Consider the following 18,531-nt stretch of genomic DNA (forward strand, 5'->3'; position numbering starts at 1 on the left):
AAACAAACATTGCATCATGCCCATCTATCCCCGATCATGTCCAGATTGACTGCCATGGGTACGGTACTGTGAGTGCCTTCATGGGAGAAAATTTGTTTGTTTTTTGTCATTTTTCAAACTATGTTCATATTTGTTGACAACAATACGCCCTTTAACATAAAAACGGACTGGGAACTACATGCCGTAATGCAGTCAAATGAGTGATCAGTAGAAAACTGCGTAGAAAACAGAGCTTGTGACATCACGTATTACTACCCACATATCTGTGACGTCATATATGTGCGAGCACATCTCAGGAAGTTTAGTTTCATGATCTGTGGCAAATGAAATCACATTTTTTCATATTTTAAAGTAAGAATGACATTGTATGATAAACAGGTTATCACACTCTTGTGTTTTGGGAATGGTTAATATATTGCATTGGGAATAAACACTACGTATTTAACTCGCCAAGGTTCGCTAAATACAATGTAAATTCCCAATGCGGGATATTAACCATCCCAAAACACACTCACGTGATAACCTATATATACCCTAGCAAAATGCAAGACCTTGTTAAATGAAGAACTTGAAAAGATGGGCTTCAAAATACTTGATGCTTTCATAAAATAGTTTAAAGACACCTGTCCCTGATCACAGCCTCCAAAAACATGAAAACATTGACAAAGGGAACGGTTGTGCTCCAGACACGACAAGAAGATGGCCGGATAAACACGCTCACCTCTATCCCCCATTATATGTTGAGATATATGGGTAGTTTAGAACAAAAGAGTTGAGTTTTAAACAGGTTTGCATTGACTATTTCTCACAGGTGAATAATGTTGTAAAATTGAAAAGTATGACAAAAGTTATGACACTATTAATGAGTTATCACAGGGTGGACAGGCATCCTACACATCTGCTAAACCCATGTGCTTCCCATAAATCGCTTCAAGAAAAACACTTGTGTTTTACTACAAGCTTACTAGACTACTGCTTACTAGACTAGAGTTCACAATAGCTTCACATACTGACATGTGATATCGAGACAAATGTCTGCACATTTCATATCCTTGCTGTTTGACAGTGAGGCCTTGGCCTCTGAGCTGTCTTCAGTTCACATTGCTTTCAATGTAAGTAACTATTCCTGAAAGCCTGTGTGTGCACAATGTCTTGACAGAACAAAAGTCAAGGCTTGGAATAACCCCAAAGGTGAATATTTAAGATTTATATATCACAGGATAGCTCAAGGTCACCAAGATGGCACTGATCTGGCGCCAGTCACCATCTATCCAGTGCTTAACTCCTCCACTGCTTCCTGTTGTCCTTGACCTTGACAATCTTCAAAACACATCATCCTTCACTTTTGCACGACATTTCTCACCGCTTCCTGCTGTCCTTGACCTTCATGCTCTTGATGAGTTTTTCAACGAAGCGGATGAGGTCCCTGGTGGTGCTGGTCTTCATCTTGGGCCAGTCATCCATGGACTCTGGTCCGTGTCGGGACAGGACCTCCTGGCGCACTGATTGGTGTGTGAGGTGAGACAGGAGACGTTCCAGGAGACTCTGTTGGAGGCTGCTGGAGATAGGATGCAGCTTGATGATCACTCGGGAGGCGTACTCCAGCAGGTACTTTACCCCCTGGTCAGGAAGAACAATGGGATAACATGTATGTTTGCTGTTCTATGCGGATGTACCATACGGATCATCTATAAAAGATAAGGCACGGTCATCAATATCCCCTGCCACAGAATTGTGTTCCTATTTGGTTGCTAAGTTTCAACACCACCACAACATTCATGTCCTGAAAACACACACCACACGTCGTTTCCCCATCTATAATGGTTACAGAGAAAATCCCTTCCCATTGACGATACCATGTAGTGAGTCAAGATATGCGTACCAAGGGCCATAACTCCATAACAAATTCTGAAAAGGTATCAGTTTTCAAATTTCATAAATGCAGTTGAGAGGTGACTGACGGGGATAGGCAGCTGACTTTGTGTGCTGCTGATTAGGTGCCTGTCTGATCCTGGGAGTGTGGGTTCATATCTCAGATGGGACTCAACTCCAAAAAGTACTCGAATTTGTACTTTGCTAAGAAAGTGTAACATTTAACATAACAGATGTAACATTTGACCACTTTCTGTATGGCATTGTGTAATCACAGCTTTCTGCCATGGGACCCATGCCAATTAACACTTATAAGAGGGGTACACAAAGCCCACGGTCTAGACCGCCTTTCATTTTTGTGGAAATCACGGTGGCTGAGCGGGTTAGGAGGTTGACTTTGTGTGCTGTCAATTCGGTGCCTGACTCTGAGAGTGTTGTTTCAAATCTTGGATGGGACTCAACTAAAAAAAGTACTAGAATTTGTACTTTACTGAGAAAGTGTAATTCCGAATATAACATATGTTACATTTGACCACTTTCTAAATGGCAATGTGTAATCATGCATCGGACATATCAGTACACTCTCCTTCCATTCTTCCACACAGTCAGATTTACAACTTTCAACACTAATTGTTTCAGGATCCCAGAGACTTATTATAGTTGGAAGCGCATTTTTATATATTAACAATATGGACATAGGGGGTATTTTAGTTGATTGCTTCAAAAGTCATGGACAACCCATTTTGTGATGTCCTGCCACACAGCAGTCATGTTTTCAGATGTTATGAGTTTCTCCTGGGTGACATTGGTTGCTGACACAAACATGAACACGTCTCACCTTCTCCACCTTGTACAGAGCATCCAGTGGGGGTTCACTGCTCCCCAGCAGGGTCAGCAAATCCTGAGCTGACAAAGCAGGCTCCTGAAAACATGCCACATACACAATCCCAGGTGGGTATCTTTGGATGTTAAACACACTAATATGTTGACTGCCTATCATGAGTAGACTTGTAGCATCAGTTCTGGTAAAAGTTGTCACTACGTGTTTTCTTGTAGCTATGTCAGTGGTATTTTAAAACAAGTTTCACATGTTGGCAAACAGGCACAAGAAGCATTTGTCTACTTCACTAGCCATCATGAAGTTTAGCACGATCTATGGTTATCGCATTTCCTGCAGAAAAAAGATTGCCATGCACACCTCAATTATGCAATATATCTGTGTTTCTATGAAGCAGTGGTGACATCAGCTGTGCCAGTCACAAGAGACTGAAAATGATCAAACCTTGGTGCTAGTCCAGCCCCTTGAGGGGACTGAGGATGACCACATCTTGCTCTATACTCTCAGCTCATCCACCCTCTCCCACATGAAGAGAGTGAGGACCACCACATCCTGCTACTTACACTCAGCTGGTCTACCCACATGAGGAGACTGAGGACGACCACATCCTGCTACTTACACTCAGCTGGTCCATCCACATGAGGAGACTGAGGACAGCCATGTCCTGTTACTTACACTCTAGCAACTTGCACATAAGGAGACTGAGGACGACCACATCCTGCTACTTACACTCAGCTGGTCCATCCACATAAGGAGACTGAGGACAGCCATGTCCTGTTACTTACACTCTAGCAACTTGCACATAAGGAGACTGAGGACGACCACATCCTGCTACTTACACTCAGCTGGTCCATCCACATAAGGAGACTGAGGACAGCCATGTCCTGTTACTTACACTCTAGCAACTTGCACATAAGGAGACTGAGGACGACCACATCCTGCTACTTACACTCAGCTGGTCCATCCACATGAGGAGACTGAGGACAGCCATGTCCTGTTACTTACACTCTAGCAACTTGCACATAAGGAGACTGAGGACGACCACATCCTGCTTCTTACACTCAGCTGGTCCATCCACATAAGGAGACTGAGGACAGCCATGTCCTGTTACTTACACTCTAGCAACTTGCACATAAGGAGACTGAGGACGACCACATCCTGCTACTTACACTCATCTGGTCCATCCACATGAGGAGACTGAGGACGACCACATCCTGCTACTTACACTCATCTGGTCCATCCACATGAGGAGACTGAGGACAGCCATGTCCTGTTACTTACACTCTAGCAACTTGCACATGAGGAGACTGAGGACGACCACATCCTGCTACTTACACTCATCTGGTCCATCCACATGAGGAGACTGAGGACGACCACATCCTGCTACTTACACTCAGCTGGTCCATCCACATGAGGAGACTGAGGACGACCACATCCTGCTACTTACACTCAGCTGGTCCATCCACATAAGGAGACTGAGGACAGCCATGTCCTGTTACTTACACTCTAGCAACTTGCACATAAGGAGACTGAGGACGACCACATCCTGCTACTTACACTCAGCTGGTCCATCCACATGAGGAGACTGAGGACGACCACATCCTGCTACTTACACTCATCTGGTCCATCCACATGAGGAGACTGAGGACAGCCATGTCCTGTTACTTACACTCTAGCAACTTGCACATAAGGAGACTGAGGACGACCACATCCTGCTACTTACACTCAGCTGGTCCATCCACATGAGGAGACTGAGGACGACCACATCCTGCTACTTACACTCATCTGGTCCATCCACATGAGGAGACTGAGGACGACCACATCCTGCTACTTACACTCAGCTGGTCCATCCACATGAGGAGACTGAGGACGACCACATCCTGCTACTTACACTCAGCTGGTCCATCCACATAAGGAGACTGAGGACAGCCATGTCCTGTTACTTACACTCTAGCAACTTGCACATAAGGAGACTGAGGACGACCACATCCTGCTACTTACACTCAGCTGGTCCATCCACATGAGGAGACTGAGGACGACCACATCCTGCTACTTACACTCATCTGGTCCATCCACATGAGGAGACTGAGGACAGCCATGTCCTGTTACTTACACTCTAGCAACTTGCACATAAGGAGACTGAGGACGACCACATCCTGCTACTTACACTCAGCTGGTCCATCCACATAAGGAGACTGAGGACAGCCATGTCCTGTTACTTACACTCTAGCAACTTGCACATAAGGAGACTGAGGACGACCACATCCTGCTACTTACACTCAGCTGGTCCATCCACATAAGGAGACTGAGGACAGCCATGTCCTGTTACTTACGCTCCAGCAACTTGCACATGAGGAGACTGAGGACGACCACATCCTGCTACTTACACTCATCTGGTCCATCCGCATGAGGAGACTGAGGACAGCCATGTCCTGTTACTTACGCTCCAGCAACTTGCACATGAGGAGACTGAGGACGACCACATCCTGCTACTTACACTCAGTTGGTCCAGCCAATCCCACATGAGGAGACTGAGGACGACAGGATCCTGCTCCTGTGCAATCACACTCCAAGCTTCATCAGTCTGATTCAGTGCTTCCTGTGACACAAAACACAAGTTATATATGTATATGTTCAAGTCATGTGTGATCGACAACCTTTAAGATCACAGTAGCATTGTGTCCTGAAACTGTTGTAAGGGTCAGGTGAAAAGATTAGCACAGCAGCCAAGTGAATGAGTGAATGAATTTAGATTATGCTGCTTTTAGAAATAGTTGAGCAATATCACAGCAGGGGACACCAGAAATGAGCTTCACACATTGTACCCATGTGGGGAATCACACCTGGGTCTTTGGTGTGACAAGCAGACACTTTAACCACTAGGCTACCCCACTGTAGTCAAGATGATTATCCCATTATGGTCAAAACCCACACACATTTAACAAAGGTTAATAGTAGTCACTGCACCAAGATCACTTTGTGTATTACAACACAGAACCCTTGACAAGTTGCTTGAAGTTACGGACCACTTGGAACTCATGACAATTAATGACTTTCCTGAGGATAAGGTTTCAACAAACATATATTCGTCTTTCACCACTTATATACATGCTCTGTCGACAGGTATCCTGGAAATATTCTCCTTCAGTGCCAATACATAATTTCACATTGTCCCATGTCAAAAATAAAACAGATATCCCTGAAGAAGCCACTGGATTATGTTATTAGCACATTGCTCACATTTTCAAGTGTGTCTATAACAACAATAATAGTCAATTTATATAGGTTATATATTCATGTCAGTGACACATTCAAAGTGCACAAAAATGTTCTGGCGTTTAAGCAGAAAAACCAACAAATAAGCCAACTAACCTCAAAATCAGCCACTTTCTTCAGGACAATATCAGAATAGTCTGTCTCAATTAAGGCCTCCACAATCCAGAGAGATGGATCTTCAGGTGTTGACCCATAAGGGCTGGTTGATGTGTAGCTCTTGCCTGAGCGAGAGTCTCTACCAAAGCCAGATGTACTTGCACTATCCTTCGCTTCAACTGTGTTATCACTGACAGAGTTATCTGACCCTGATAGGGTTCCCTCGGAATTTGACTTTCGATGAATTTTTCTGTTTTCAGCGATATGATCATCGTCTGTTTTGTTGTTAGCACCTTTCTTTTTATGACCTTTGCCATTTTCATTGCCATTAATAGCATTGTCTTTGAAATCTTTTTGTTTCAAATCTTCAAAATGTTCACTCATGGCAGTCTCAGATCCCACTTCATCAGACAGGGCATTTCCATTAGAACATACAGATATCTGGGAACTTAAATCAGTTGCTAGGGAATTACCACTAATTGTTCTTTTAAGTATGTCAGACTGTAGATCTGACATGGTCAAAGTACTTCGGGTCTTGTGGAGAGAGTTACCTTTTGAAGCAAGCTCTAGCAATCGTTCACAACACACATACACAATCTGCAACAGACAAACAAGATGAGAGTGGGAAAGGGTTGCTGTACAGCCTTGAGAGTGGTCATATTTTATCGGAAGGAGGGGGATTTGAGAGATGGTGTTACCTTTAGAATTCAGCACCACACACACTTTCCAGAACCCTATGATGTAAGCTGTGAAATGTAGTACCAAGATATACTAAATGCTACTTTGCAACATAAGCAAAATGGTGGTTGGGGTCATGAGATGAGTAAAACCTGCTCTCAGTGTCCATAATAATGGTTTGGGGAAACATACAGTAAAATGCTTAAGGGTACATCACTTTCTATAAATGTACACATATACTGACAAACTGTACCTACTTTTGGAATATACTTGAGTTTCTTGGCTTCAAACCCGTGCAGTATATGTTGTTGACGATTGAGAAACTGACGCAGTGAGAACTCATGAGCATCTGGATCTCTGGAAGGTGATTAAATAAACAATTGTATTGATCAGTGACATGAAATGAATGAGTGAGTGAGTGAGTTGAGTTTTACACAACAATTAGCAGCATTCCACCACAATATCAACATTCCACCACACTTTCAAACTGAAAGACACCAAATACTGGCTTCACACATTATACCCACAAGGAGAATTGAACCTGTGTCTGTGGTGTGACAAGCAAACACTTTAACCACTGGGCTACCTTACTGCTCCTTGTGTGATGAAACAATTCTGATGATATGGTTGCCTTTCCATGACATGACAATAAGCAATGTACATGAGTCATGGGTGAATCAAGTATGGTTAATGGACGAATAACAAACAGGTTACTGATAAGCGTGTTAGATATGTAAGTTACAGGTGTGTGAGTTATAGGTGATAGTTACTAATGGGAAAATTACAGGTGAGTGAGATACAGGTGTGTGCATTATTGGTGTGTGAGTTACAGGTGTGTGCATTACTGGTGTGTTAGTTACAGGTGTGTGCATTACTGGTGTGTTAGTTACGAATGTGTGCATTACTGGTGTGTTAGTTACAGGTGTGTGCATTACAGGTGTGTGCATTACAGGTGTGTGCATTAATGGTGTATTAGTTACAGGTGTGTGCATTACTGGTGTGTGTTACAGGTGCGTGCATTATAGGTGTATCAGTTACAGGTGTGTGCATTACTGGGGTGTTAGTTACAGGTGTGTGCATTACAGGTGTGTTTGATAATAATGAGTGCGTTACAGGTATAAGTGTTAAATAATGAGTGAATTACAGGTGTGTGTATGCTACAAGCACGTGAGACAGACATGTGAATTTCAGGTAGGGGTGGGGGGGCTGTGTTCATGTGAGCAAAAGTGATCATAATTCCCTTACTTTAGCATTACACTGTGAAACAGAGTATGGTCAAATACATTCCAGTGAACTATAAAATACAGCATGTACACAACCGAAGAAACTGGATTAACTGTTTACTTAGATGCGAAGATGATCCTGAATGGCTTCAGGTACTCTTCAAATTCTGCAACAGTCCGGACTTGTTCCCCAGTCTGTATTGAGTTGGGTCTGTTGAAACAACTAAAATTATCATCTTTAACCTGATATTAAAAACATAGTAAAAAAATCCTGAATCTCAAATTTTAATCTTTGCTCAATATATCTCATATCACTCCACAAGTAAAAGGGATCAGATGGACAAATGGTTGCTGGAATGAGCATATACCAAGATACTGGGCAAGCTGATCTACTCCAGATCTATTCTGACCCTTGTGATCTACATCAAGTGTCTACACTGACAACATTACCTCCGGGACCGAACATACTGGACAGCATCACTGGACAGCTCTCTGTTGGTGAAAACCAGGTAACATGCAATCATCAGTCCAGTCCTACCTGCACAAACAAAATAATTTTTCCTTATCCTGACTCATGATTATTATGCTTGTCTCCTTCTTCTATGGACCCGTGAAGGTAGAATAGGCCTTAAGCAACCCATGCTTGCCATCAAAGGCAACTACACATGTCATAAGAGGTGACTAACGGGATCGGGTGGTCAGACTCGCTGACTTGGTTGACACATGCCAATTGCGCAGATCAATGCTCATGCTGTTGATCACTGGATTGTCTGGTCCAGGCTCGATCCACCATACGACTGGAATATTGCTGGGTGCAGCATAAAACTAAACTCACTCACACACTCCTTCTTCTAAGTGAATGATAGTGGAACACTTGAATCCCTTGTGGTTCCCTTTGAAGAGGGCATAAAAGAACACTCACCCATGAGTTGACCCCATCAGATACTTTCCTCTGATAACCGTGGTATCAGTGGTATAGTGAACCAAACGAATGTCCAATCGCAAGGACGCTTGAAGTAAAAATGAATTTTGAAAGATTGCACGGTTCAGGAGATCACGCCACTTCCGTCACTATACATTCGTCGATACATGAGGTAGCCATTCAAGGGAATGGCGAATCAACAACTGTCTGATCTCATCTAAGTGAAGCTAGAGGTAATATGCATAAGTTTGGTAAGGTAAGTTAAAAACGTTTTTAATGAGTTCTACTCTGAGCTAACAAATACTTGGTGTCCATAAACATATTTGTTTTGTCACTTGTGTAAAATGTGCGAAGCCCATTTCTGGTGCCCCTTGCTGTGATATTACTGATAATTTCGCTAAAAGCAGTGTAAACACACTCATTCACTGCAGGTATCATGTTTGTGCCTATCTTTCAGCAGAAACTCTTCTGAAATGCAAGAAATGGCATATTTACCAAGGCCAGCATGGCAGTGGACAGCAATCTTGCCCTCAGACAGAGCAAACTGCATCACTTTAGCAATGTCCAGGAGGGTGCTCATCGAGGCAACGCCATAGTCATTCCTGAAAAGGAAACAGGGGCAAGTCTGCATAATAGACAGTTCACCCCAAGGCTACTGAACAACAGTTGAAGCTATCTTCTTTCAGAGAGTGAATCTGATCTGTTTAGTAAGTTGACAACACGTCAGCTTGATGTTACATGAAATGGTGATTTACCATTTGCTGAAACTCAAAAAACAATTCACCAGCACGTCTATTACAGTAAACGGAAAACATGCAACACATTTGGATGTTGAACATGAAAGGAAAAGTGTAAGCCAAAAACTCATGCTGGAAACATTAGAATCTAATTCCAAAACATACTCACCATCCAAAATTGTAGAAGAAAACTGAAAAACAAAGGCATTTGTAACCATGACAATAATTCTATGCATTTGTGTAATTAAAATTAGAAAAGCCAACACAAGGATGATAGTTTGACAGTTTGATGCTCAACACAGAGTCCAGAAATATGCCAGCTATTAAGGTCAGTTGCCTCTAATGACCAGCACAGATTCTGGCTACAGATCCCAGAAACTTCTGGCTTTGTCCACAATATGATTGTAGCACAGCACTGTCTGAAGTCTCCATGACAAAGTATGGAACAGGGACCTAGTAACTACACAAGTCCATCACATCAGGGGCTGTACAGTTAACTCACTTCCTCTCTCCATGAGTTGCTGAGGATCGTAGGAAAAGCCACTCTTGTCCAGCCCCTCTCCACAAGACGCATGTTCCCCAGGCATCTGTAGGTTGATCACTGTCTTGATACCTGCACTGTAAAATAGGAACAAACACTGGCTTCATTCCAGTGGGACACATGCACTATACAGGTCCCTGTCTTCAGCAATTAACCCTACCCCTAACCTAACCCTAACCTCATCCTTACCCTACCTTCCAAGGACACATAAAGTGCAGTCTACCTACACTTTAGAATCTGCATATTAATGAGCAGCTATATGGTATCTCAGTCTGACCATCAGTTTGCTGATGAGAGCATCACTGTGACTCTAACTGGAAATCAAATAACATCTACTCCCATCTTCATTGTATTCTGATATTGAAGCAGTGTGTGGAGAAGGTGGCACAGGGCCATAGTACAAGTTGCATTGATATTTGTGTGACATAATCTCTGTCTGGTAATCCATAGTTACACTGCATCTTGGCTGTGGCTATACTGTTCAGCTAGACAAGACTATACTGCAAAGTAGCTGTAAGTATTCACAAGTAATATTGGAACAAACTCAGTATGTTCTCACTTTTCAAATGCATCCAGTAGTTTCTTCTCCTTTATCGCCATGTTGGTGGGCCTGGCCATGGCTAGAATCTTGTCTGTCACCCTGGAACAAACATCCACCAACGATGAAAGGTAGTCCCTTCATGTGGAAAACTTCAAACAAAGAAATGTACTTACACTAGTGTAGTTAGGCCTGAATGTGACTAGCTGCTTTGAAATAGGAAACAGTTGTGTTTACTAAAAACCACACTCAGCAATATTTACCTGTATGATTCACATTTCGAGTTACAGTTGACATCAATAACATGAACACTATATCAACCAACACGGAAACATAATCTGGATTCAAACCCACAATCTTCTGGCATGCAATCGACAGAAGCCTGCACTGGGAACTGTAGCAGCATTTTTGGTATTATCTCTGAAACAATATTCACTGTCCCACTCAATAAACAGTACTTGACCAGTTTGAGTAGATTCCATCGACTGGCAAGACAACCCACTGATGGATATTTGTAAGTACAGCTCAAGTAACACAGAACAACCAAAGTAAAAACATAATCGGTGCAAGCCTGGATTCAAACCACAATCACAAGTTTCTAGAATGTAAGATCTAGATCTTTGACAACCTGATCGTCTTTAACCCACTCTCATTCACTGAAATCTCATTCATTCGAAACATTCACTGTCCTACCCAGTAAACAGTACTTGCCAGTTTGAGTAGATTCCATCGATGTCCATCTGCTCCTTGGTCCACTGGTTGTAAGTGCAGTACTTGCACTTCTTGCCTCCACAGAACATGGCACATTGTTTCTCACCTGACATCAACTTTCTGGCCTGCTCCGACAGCTTGTTGTACTTGGCAGAGGGCGTTGTTCCTGCAACCATGGTAACAAAAGATGACAAAAACCTATATAAGCGTTAACTAACTTTTCAAAAACAGACTGAACATGCCTCTTTCTTTCACAGTGGCATTTAGAAAGTGGCCAAATGTAACATATATTATATTTTGGATTACACTTTCCTAGTAAAGTACAGATTCTAGTACTTTTTTGAGTTGAGTCCCATCTGGGATGCCATTGTGTAATCACAGCTTTCGGACATGGGCGCCACACCAAATAACAGTCATCAGAGGAGTACAAAAAATCTGCAGTCTAGACTACCAGTTGTCCAACTTTCATTTTGTAGCTGATTGGGACAGGTGTCTGACTTTGGGTGCTGGCGATGAGATACCTGACTCTGAGGGTGTGGGTTCAAGTCCTTTACTCAAACAGGTACTAGAATTCGTACTTTACTAAGAAAGTGTAGTCCCAAATATGACCTAATGTTATTTCGCTAATCTGACAGAAATCTGACAAATCATATTTTCATGGTATGTTGCCTGTATAAAATACAACCTACTTTCCATCTTATATTTGGTCAAAGTTAACAGAATCTTTCTTTTCAGTCTGATGAACAAGTGACAACACATGATGGTGGACACATCACCTTTAGAATCATTGCCCCAGTCCAGGGACTCCAGGCCTGGGTGGATCTGTTCATCTGGATCTGGCTCCATCGTCTCTGAAGATGCTGACCCGACGGCCTGTCAGTTAAACACAGATCACCTGTCATGATTGTGTTGATAATTATTTCCGAAAGACATTCAGTACAATTTTCCATGTTCATTGATGACATAAAGTTCTATGGACAGCAACTTCTATACTGTAACAAGATTTTAGGACAGGTTTTTGTCCCTTTGATAGATCATGTCAATACCAGGGTAAATATGGTGCTTGAAGAAACACTGGTGAGCTTAACTCCATCTCTGAGCTTAACTCCATCTCTTAGTTGTTCAGTCGGTATCATTTTAATTAGCCCATGTAATTACCGAAGGCCACTTACTGCGTGCCAAAAGTGCCTTTCAACAAACTGGGATTTGGACCAGACTTATTGAAAAGCAGGGGGTCCCCACGAATTTTCATGTTTGATAAGATTATACTTACCAAAACTTTCCATTTCAAATTTCTATACAGGAGTAAATATGTAGGTACAATTATATACCTCAGCACACTACAGTTGTGTGTGTGTGTGTGTGTGTGTGTGTGAACTTTGCATCAGAGAAGAACAGCAAATTAATGTGTTCAAAACAACTATGGCCCTTCTTTATCGGGTAAATTATATATAATCAACAGGCCCAACTCCCTTCTTGTCAAATATGAATTATCGTACACACCTGCATAGGCGTTATCATTTGCTTGATGATCAGTTAATGCCTCTTTTGCAGGCTTGGTATTGTACAAGTAACTCAATTTGTTGTAATTACATCTGCATTTCGTTTTAATTAGCCCATGTAATTACTGGAGACCACTTTCGTTTTCATCATTCGTTGCCAAAATGAAACATGTATTTGCATGGGATCAATATTTAATAGTAACCATGCATGGAATGACAACCTAAATTGTTTAACAACCCTGTTCCCGAACTTCATACGTTTGAAACTTTATACCCTAAATTCAGCAATACTCTATGCAATTTAGGCACTCATTACATATCAGAAGATATGTGTTCAAAATTCGTTCATTTGTAAACACCGGGAACACCGGTGTGGAAAATAAATAGCCAAATTGTACATAAAGATTCTAATCTTCCCTAGAACGACATTAAACATAAACATGTACATAGATATTATTTCATGCTATTAACTATCAATATCTGTCTTCATCAAGGGACATGCGTACCTGTAAATACTATATCGAGCACTTGTCACATTCCATCACCTATGCTTTCGTCGTCCATTTTGTTGCTAAATAACGCTTTGAGAAGCAGCCAATCAGACGCCACTTTCAGATTAGGGGGAGTAACTCTAAACAAGCACCTGTTAAATACAAGTATTTGAAACGTCTTACAATACCAAAGTGAGCTGATTTCGACGTTCGGGTGATTTCGACGATCGCCTTGCTGGCACTATATCGGGGAAGTACGTGCGCGGTCGGAGTGCACAATCCCTGTCATCGGTAGTGCAGATGTACAGTTCTTGTCGTGAGATGTTTCAATGATAATTGAAATACAGAGAGCAAATAAACATCAATATCATTTACCCAAGATCGTTAATACCACTTCAGATGCAAAATCATTTGCCTGTTTTTAACAAAAAATAACGAGGGAAATTCGGCAAGATCAGTCGTCTGCTGTTGAAAGGTTATGTATTAAACAGGAAGCCACGTGATCAAAACACTGGGCGTACGGAGGTAAAAGCATGGCTCATCGTCGAAAACACATACAAAATACCCTGATGTGGCAAGCGGCAACAGTTTCGCCGAACACATGATATTTTTGTGTGAAATAGATGAATATATCTTTATCACTCAAGGTGGGCAAAATCAAAAAAACTTTAAATGATATTTAAGATACAAATTACGTTTTCGTCTTACGTCGTCGAAAACCCTTAACACTGGGATATGTGAGTCAGTGAGTTTAGTTTTACGACGCACTCGACAATATTCCAGCTATGTGGCGGCGGTCTGTAAATAATCGAATCTGGACCAGACAATCTAGTGGTCAACAGTACTGGCACCAGTTTACGCAACAGATATACGATAGCTTGTGTTAAAACAGGCCATAGTGTTTGACTACCAGACCCCCGTAAGTCGCTCTTACTGTCGGCACATTGGCGACAACTCTTCCCGTGTGACCTTGACATTGTCCATCTGGTAGTTTGTCGTGGTAGTACTCAGCTGGAAGAGATATGTGAAGCCGCGCAGCTCATTTGTGGGTAACCAGAACATCACTTCTCTTAAAGAGTATGCTCCCAATGCAATCAAAGGCAAAGCTGGTTTGACCAAGACGTATTGTTAAACAGTAAAATCTCTAAATGCAAACAATAGATATTTGTCGCTATTGCTGCCAACGAAGGCACATTATCCAGGCAACTGTTTGGTGTTTCCTTATTTTTACGCAATATCCCAGCTACATGGCGGCGGTCTGAAACTGATCGAGCACCAGACAACCCAGTGATTAACAACATGAACATCGATCAACGCAACTGGGATATATGACATGTGTAAAGTAAGTCTGAGAACCTGCTCACCCGATCCCTTCAGTCGCTTCTTATGCCAAACGTGGGTTGATGAAGACCGAATTTAATCAGAATCTTCATGGGTAGACACCTATAGGATTCCGACATGGAAGAATGTGCTAAAAACGATGTTGCATCATAAGTCTGACGATTATGTATACTATCCCAAGAAGGAAATGCACAGGCGATTTGTATTTTTTTTTTAAATCTATTCATTACCTGTTGTGTTCAAACAATCTTCAAAATATGTAACAAAAGCGTTGATAACATGATTTTACTCAGCTGCACAAGTAAAAAATCGATTTTACCTGAAAATGTTGATTTTGATGAAATTTAAAAAGGCATCGCCAAACCACAACAGAAATCACCTCCCACTTGAAATCGTGCAGCAAAGAGCATGCACTGTCTGGCAATGAAAATCGTGATAACTTTCGGAAACTGGCATTCGTTTTGAAGAAATTTCAAGGTCAAATCACTACACCACGTCCTGACTCTGCGACACGGAATATTGCCATTGAGAGAGTGTCAGTCTTCTGTTGCAAGGCCTCTGAATAGTCTGAGCAAGATATGATGGCTTGCAGCTTGTTGCAATCAAACAGGTGTAACAAATGACCGCCAAGTCACCCCTGTAGCCGAAGATCGGTACATCAGGGTACTACATGTGTGTGATCGTACTGCCACGGGTGAGAACCCAGCAACCAGGGAGCCTTGACTTCGGAGGATACCCGGTCAAACTGCAAGGAACATGCATATGTTGAAAGAGATTGGTCTGAGAGCCAGGACACTCGACGTCGGCCCGTGCTACGTCTACACTAACGCCCCCAGCGTCTCTGGTATCAAAATGTATCCACATGTTTGTATAGACATTACCTTCGACTAAACTTGTGTGAAATTTCATGCACTAAAGTCTATTTGTGGATGAGTTATGCATGTTTGAAAATACAACATTTTCGCAACAGATGTCTGGCCTACGCGTTTCTTTTTTGGATAGTATATGTTTCTGCAATACCAGAACTTGTCTGTCCAGGGTCAGTAAACTGTGTCTGAGTGAGGTGTCCATGTAACCATGTGGCATCCTACATTATAGTGTTATAACTATACACCTGTTTCTATATATGTCCTGTCTGGTACAGGCAGACAGGCACAAGCACGCCGGTACCCACGGGACCACGTCAAAATATATTACTGCATAGCTGACATGTAAACAGGTATCGCCATAATTTTGCTAACAATTTGACTGAATGATTCCATTTCTATATTCCAGTGACCCCGAGTTAATGATGAATGTCAACTTCTGTCGTTCTTCAGAATCCCAGCGAGTAGATAAACAACGTATCTTGTCAACTCTACTACTTTGAACAGACTGGTAAGTAAGTGATTCATTCGTCACGATCTGGCTAAAATACTGCAAGTGTGACGTTGAATATTAACTAACTCACTCATTACTTTATTTCATGTCGTGATCATCAGTAAAAGCAGAAGAGGGAAATGGTTTGCTGGATGAAATTAAATAAATCAGAGCTCTTGCATTTATGTCCAACGACACAGGTTGTCAAAGTACTCCACCGTTAGTCGGAAATTGGGTACCCGACAGTGTTTGCAATACTTTAATTTGCCAGTAGGCCATCAGGGCTTGTCGGCACCTACAGGCTTTAAAATCTACAGGCCCTGAATGAAATTTGCAGGCTCATATTGTTAAGCTACGGAATCAATTAGCGAAGCCTATGGCGTATAGATATTGTTCATATTTGGCATTCACATGCGCAAAGCGCTGAAATACCAGGGAATGAAACTGTAAGTTATCGCAACATGGATGATCATGGATGATTCCTGAACGTTAATAAAGAAAAATGGGAAAGATACCAGTTGAACTAAAAAAATGTTCGATTATTTACCGAAATCCACAAGGGCCTGCATTTGTTTGAAACTGCCGCACCGATACAATAACAACCTGCGCTGTGCCTCCGGGCTGACGACTATTTCGAACGTTGGTACCCGATCTGATTCCGGAAAAGAACTGGATCCCAGAAGTCTATATTAGTGACAGGGTTGTCTGAATGGACCGGATTGTGCGGCTGTGACTTGGTTAATTGCATAACTTCATAGAACGATGCTCATAATGTCAGTCATTGGAATGTTTGGTCCAGATTCGATTATTTACTTTACAAACGGCCGCCGTCAATGCAATGTTTTTCATCAAACCATACAAAGGTACACTATTGTGTCAGAGCCGCAAGAGTCTAAGTAAAATCAAACCGAATCGGATCACTTCAGGTTCGGCACGGGGCATACATGGACGTTTTTTTTCACGTGGCTTCAGCGCCGATGCTCCGAAGATAATAACCAGCCTACGGTTTGTATGTTTGAAATGGTGTCCAGTGGTCAGAGCAATAAATGCAACATTATAATAGAAGATTATAACAGGAGACATTTATTTTAACATTATATTTTATACAACACAACTGAACAATAGAAAGTATTCACACAATATTCCAAATGTTCATCTATAAGTGTCCCACATGCCCCATATACCAAGGAGGGCTCGTGAATAGAATAACAGGCAGATATAAACCAAAGCATTTTTAAAATATCAACATTCCAAACGAAAATGAACAGTACTAGTATTCATTTCATCTTCATCTTCAGGCTTCCTGTTTTGCTTGATCTGCAACTTTTGTTCTCCTTGCGTTTTATTTTAATTTTTTTCTTCATTTTTATTTTTATTTTTTTTTTTTCTATATTTTTTTTAAAAAATTTATTATTTATTTTTTTTGTTCAGGTATTGTTGGGTGTGGGTTTTTCGGGGTTTTTTTTATATCTTTGCATCACCCGCGTGTATTTACATTCGAACCACCATCAGCAGCACTCGCTCCCTTCAGTGTACTTGAGTCTAGTTCGTGACTGGCTTCTTCCTCTTTGCCTCCCGCTCTTCCTCCAGCTTCTTCAGTTTCTCCTCCCTCATCTGGAGCTGATGTTCCGCCCTCATTTTCTTCAGGAACAGGCGACGTTTCTTCTCGTCCTTGACAGCTTTGTGCTTGATTTCTCTGTCCAGTTGTTTCCTCTGGACCTGCTCCACCAGCCTGTAAACATGCCATATGGAACTGATCAATATCAAATCAATACAAAGGAATGTTTAGTAATTTTAAACTTTTTACACATTTGTAGACATTTCGTCACCATTAGATGTTACCTGTCAAATCGGAATAGATCTGCCTTCTGTCGCCTCCTCTCAGCTGTGTAGAAGCATCGCACTGGGATTTGCTCCAGACGTCGAGGAGGCTTGCCACGGGGAACAACCCCCTCCACAGCGGGGACAGAGAAGGCCACTCCTCCGCTGGACTGACGGTCGGGGACCAAGCCCTCATCTCGTAGCTGTTGAAGAATCTCCGCCCCTGACAGACGGGGTGTGGGCCGTGTCACCTGACTCCTGGCGTAGTACAGCTCATGAGGACAGTTGATCTTGCCCGTCAGAGCCTCCTCGGCAGAAGTCTGCTTCAAAGACGTAACTTTGGTCTGTTTGCAGCCCATTTCGGATAAATAACTTTCCCATCTACAGCAAGCACGACCAGTCTCTGCGAATCTTTGCGAGACAATGACATGACGTCATAATATAGTGACGTCACTGACTTTCCCACGTCCATTTTAAGCTGGGCCACGTCTGGCGCGCGCAAAGGAAACCGGGAACCAGCTTAAGGCCCATTTCAGCTGGTTCCCGATTTCTTTCGCGCGTCAACTTGCGCCAAGCCTGTAATAT

The 18,531-nt window shown here is 42.2% G+C and overlaps 2 protein-coding genes across 2 annotated transcripts; both read right to left on the minus strand.

The window, feature by feature from the left end:
* Positions 1-1,319: 1,319 nt before the first annotated feature.
* LOC137296426 (protein tyrosine phosphatase domain-containing protein 1-like) lies at positions 1,320-13,510 on the minus strand. Its single transcript, XM_067828220.1, has 14 exons — positions 13,441-13,510; positions 12,209-12,305; positions 11,433-11,598; positions 10,743-10,823; positions 10,145-10,260; positions 9,812-9,833; positions 9,401-9,507; positions 8,434-8,521; positions 8,105-8,194; positions 7,018-7,117; positions 6,083-6,679; positions 5,208-5,309; positions 2,711-2,794; positions 1,320-1,620 (listed from the first exon to the last, which is right to left on the minus strand). Exons 2-14 carry the CDS (start codon positions 12,276-12,278, stop codon positions 1,360-1,362), a joined length of 1,884 nt encoding a protein of 627 aa, XP_067684321.1. The 5' UTR covers positions 12,279-12,305; positions 13,441-13,510; the 3' UTR covers positions 1,320-1,359.
* Positions 13,511-17,667: 4,157 nt separating this feature from the next.
* Positions 17,668-18,311, minus strand: LOC137296535 (bromodomain adjacent to zinc finger domain protein 1A-like). The gene is made up of 2 exons (XM_067828342.1): positions 17,968-18,311; positions 17,668-17,857 (listed from the first exon to the last, which is right to left on the minus strand). The coding sequence occupies exons 1-2, from the start codon at positions 18,303-18,305 to the stop codon at positions 17,668-17,670; spliced, it is 528 nt and encodes a 175-aa protein (XP_067684443.1). The 5' UTR covers positions 18,306-18,311.
* Positions 18,312-18,531: the final 220 nt, after the last annotated feature.

This window comes from Haliotis asinina, chromosome 9 (assembly GCF_037392515.1).
Source record: "Haliotis asinina isolate JCU_RB_2024 chromosome 9, JCU_Hal_asi_v2, whole genome shotgun sequence".
Taxonomy (NCBI): domain Eukaryota; kingdom Metazoa; phylum Mollusca; class Gastropoda; order Lepetellida; family Haliotidae; genus Haliotis; species Haliotis asinina.

Coding starts and splice junctions, on each gene's coding strand:
- LOC137296426 (XM_067828220.1), bottom strand. CDS start 12,278: ATGGAGCCAGATCCAGATGAACAGATCCACCCAGGCCTGGAGTCCCTG. Junction 7,118..8,104: donor AGGATCATCTTCGCATCTAA/GTAAACAGTTAA, acceptor ATCACCTTCCAG/AGATCCAGATGCTCATGAGT. Junction 2,795..5,207: donor ATTGGCTGGACCAACTGAGT/GTAAGTAGCAGG, acceptor GCATGTTTTCAG/GAGCCTGCTTTGTCAGCTCA.
- LOC137296535 (XM_067828342.1), bottom strand. CDS start 18,305: ATGGGCTGCAAACAGACCAAAGTTACGTCTTTGAAGCAGACTTCTGCC. Junction 17,858..17,967: donor GATCTATTCCGATTTGACAG/GTAACATCTAAT, acceptor GCATGTTTACAG/GCTGGTGGAGCAGGTCCAGA.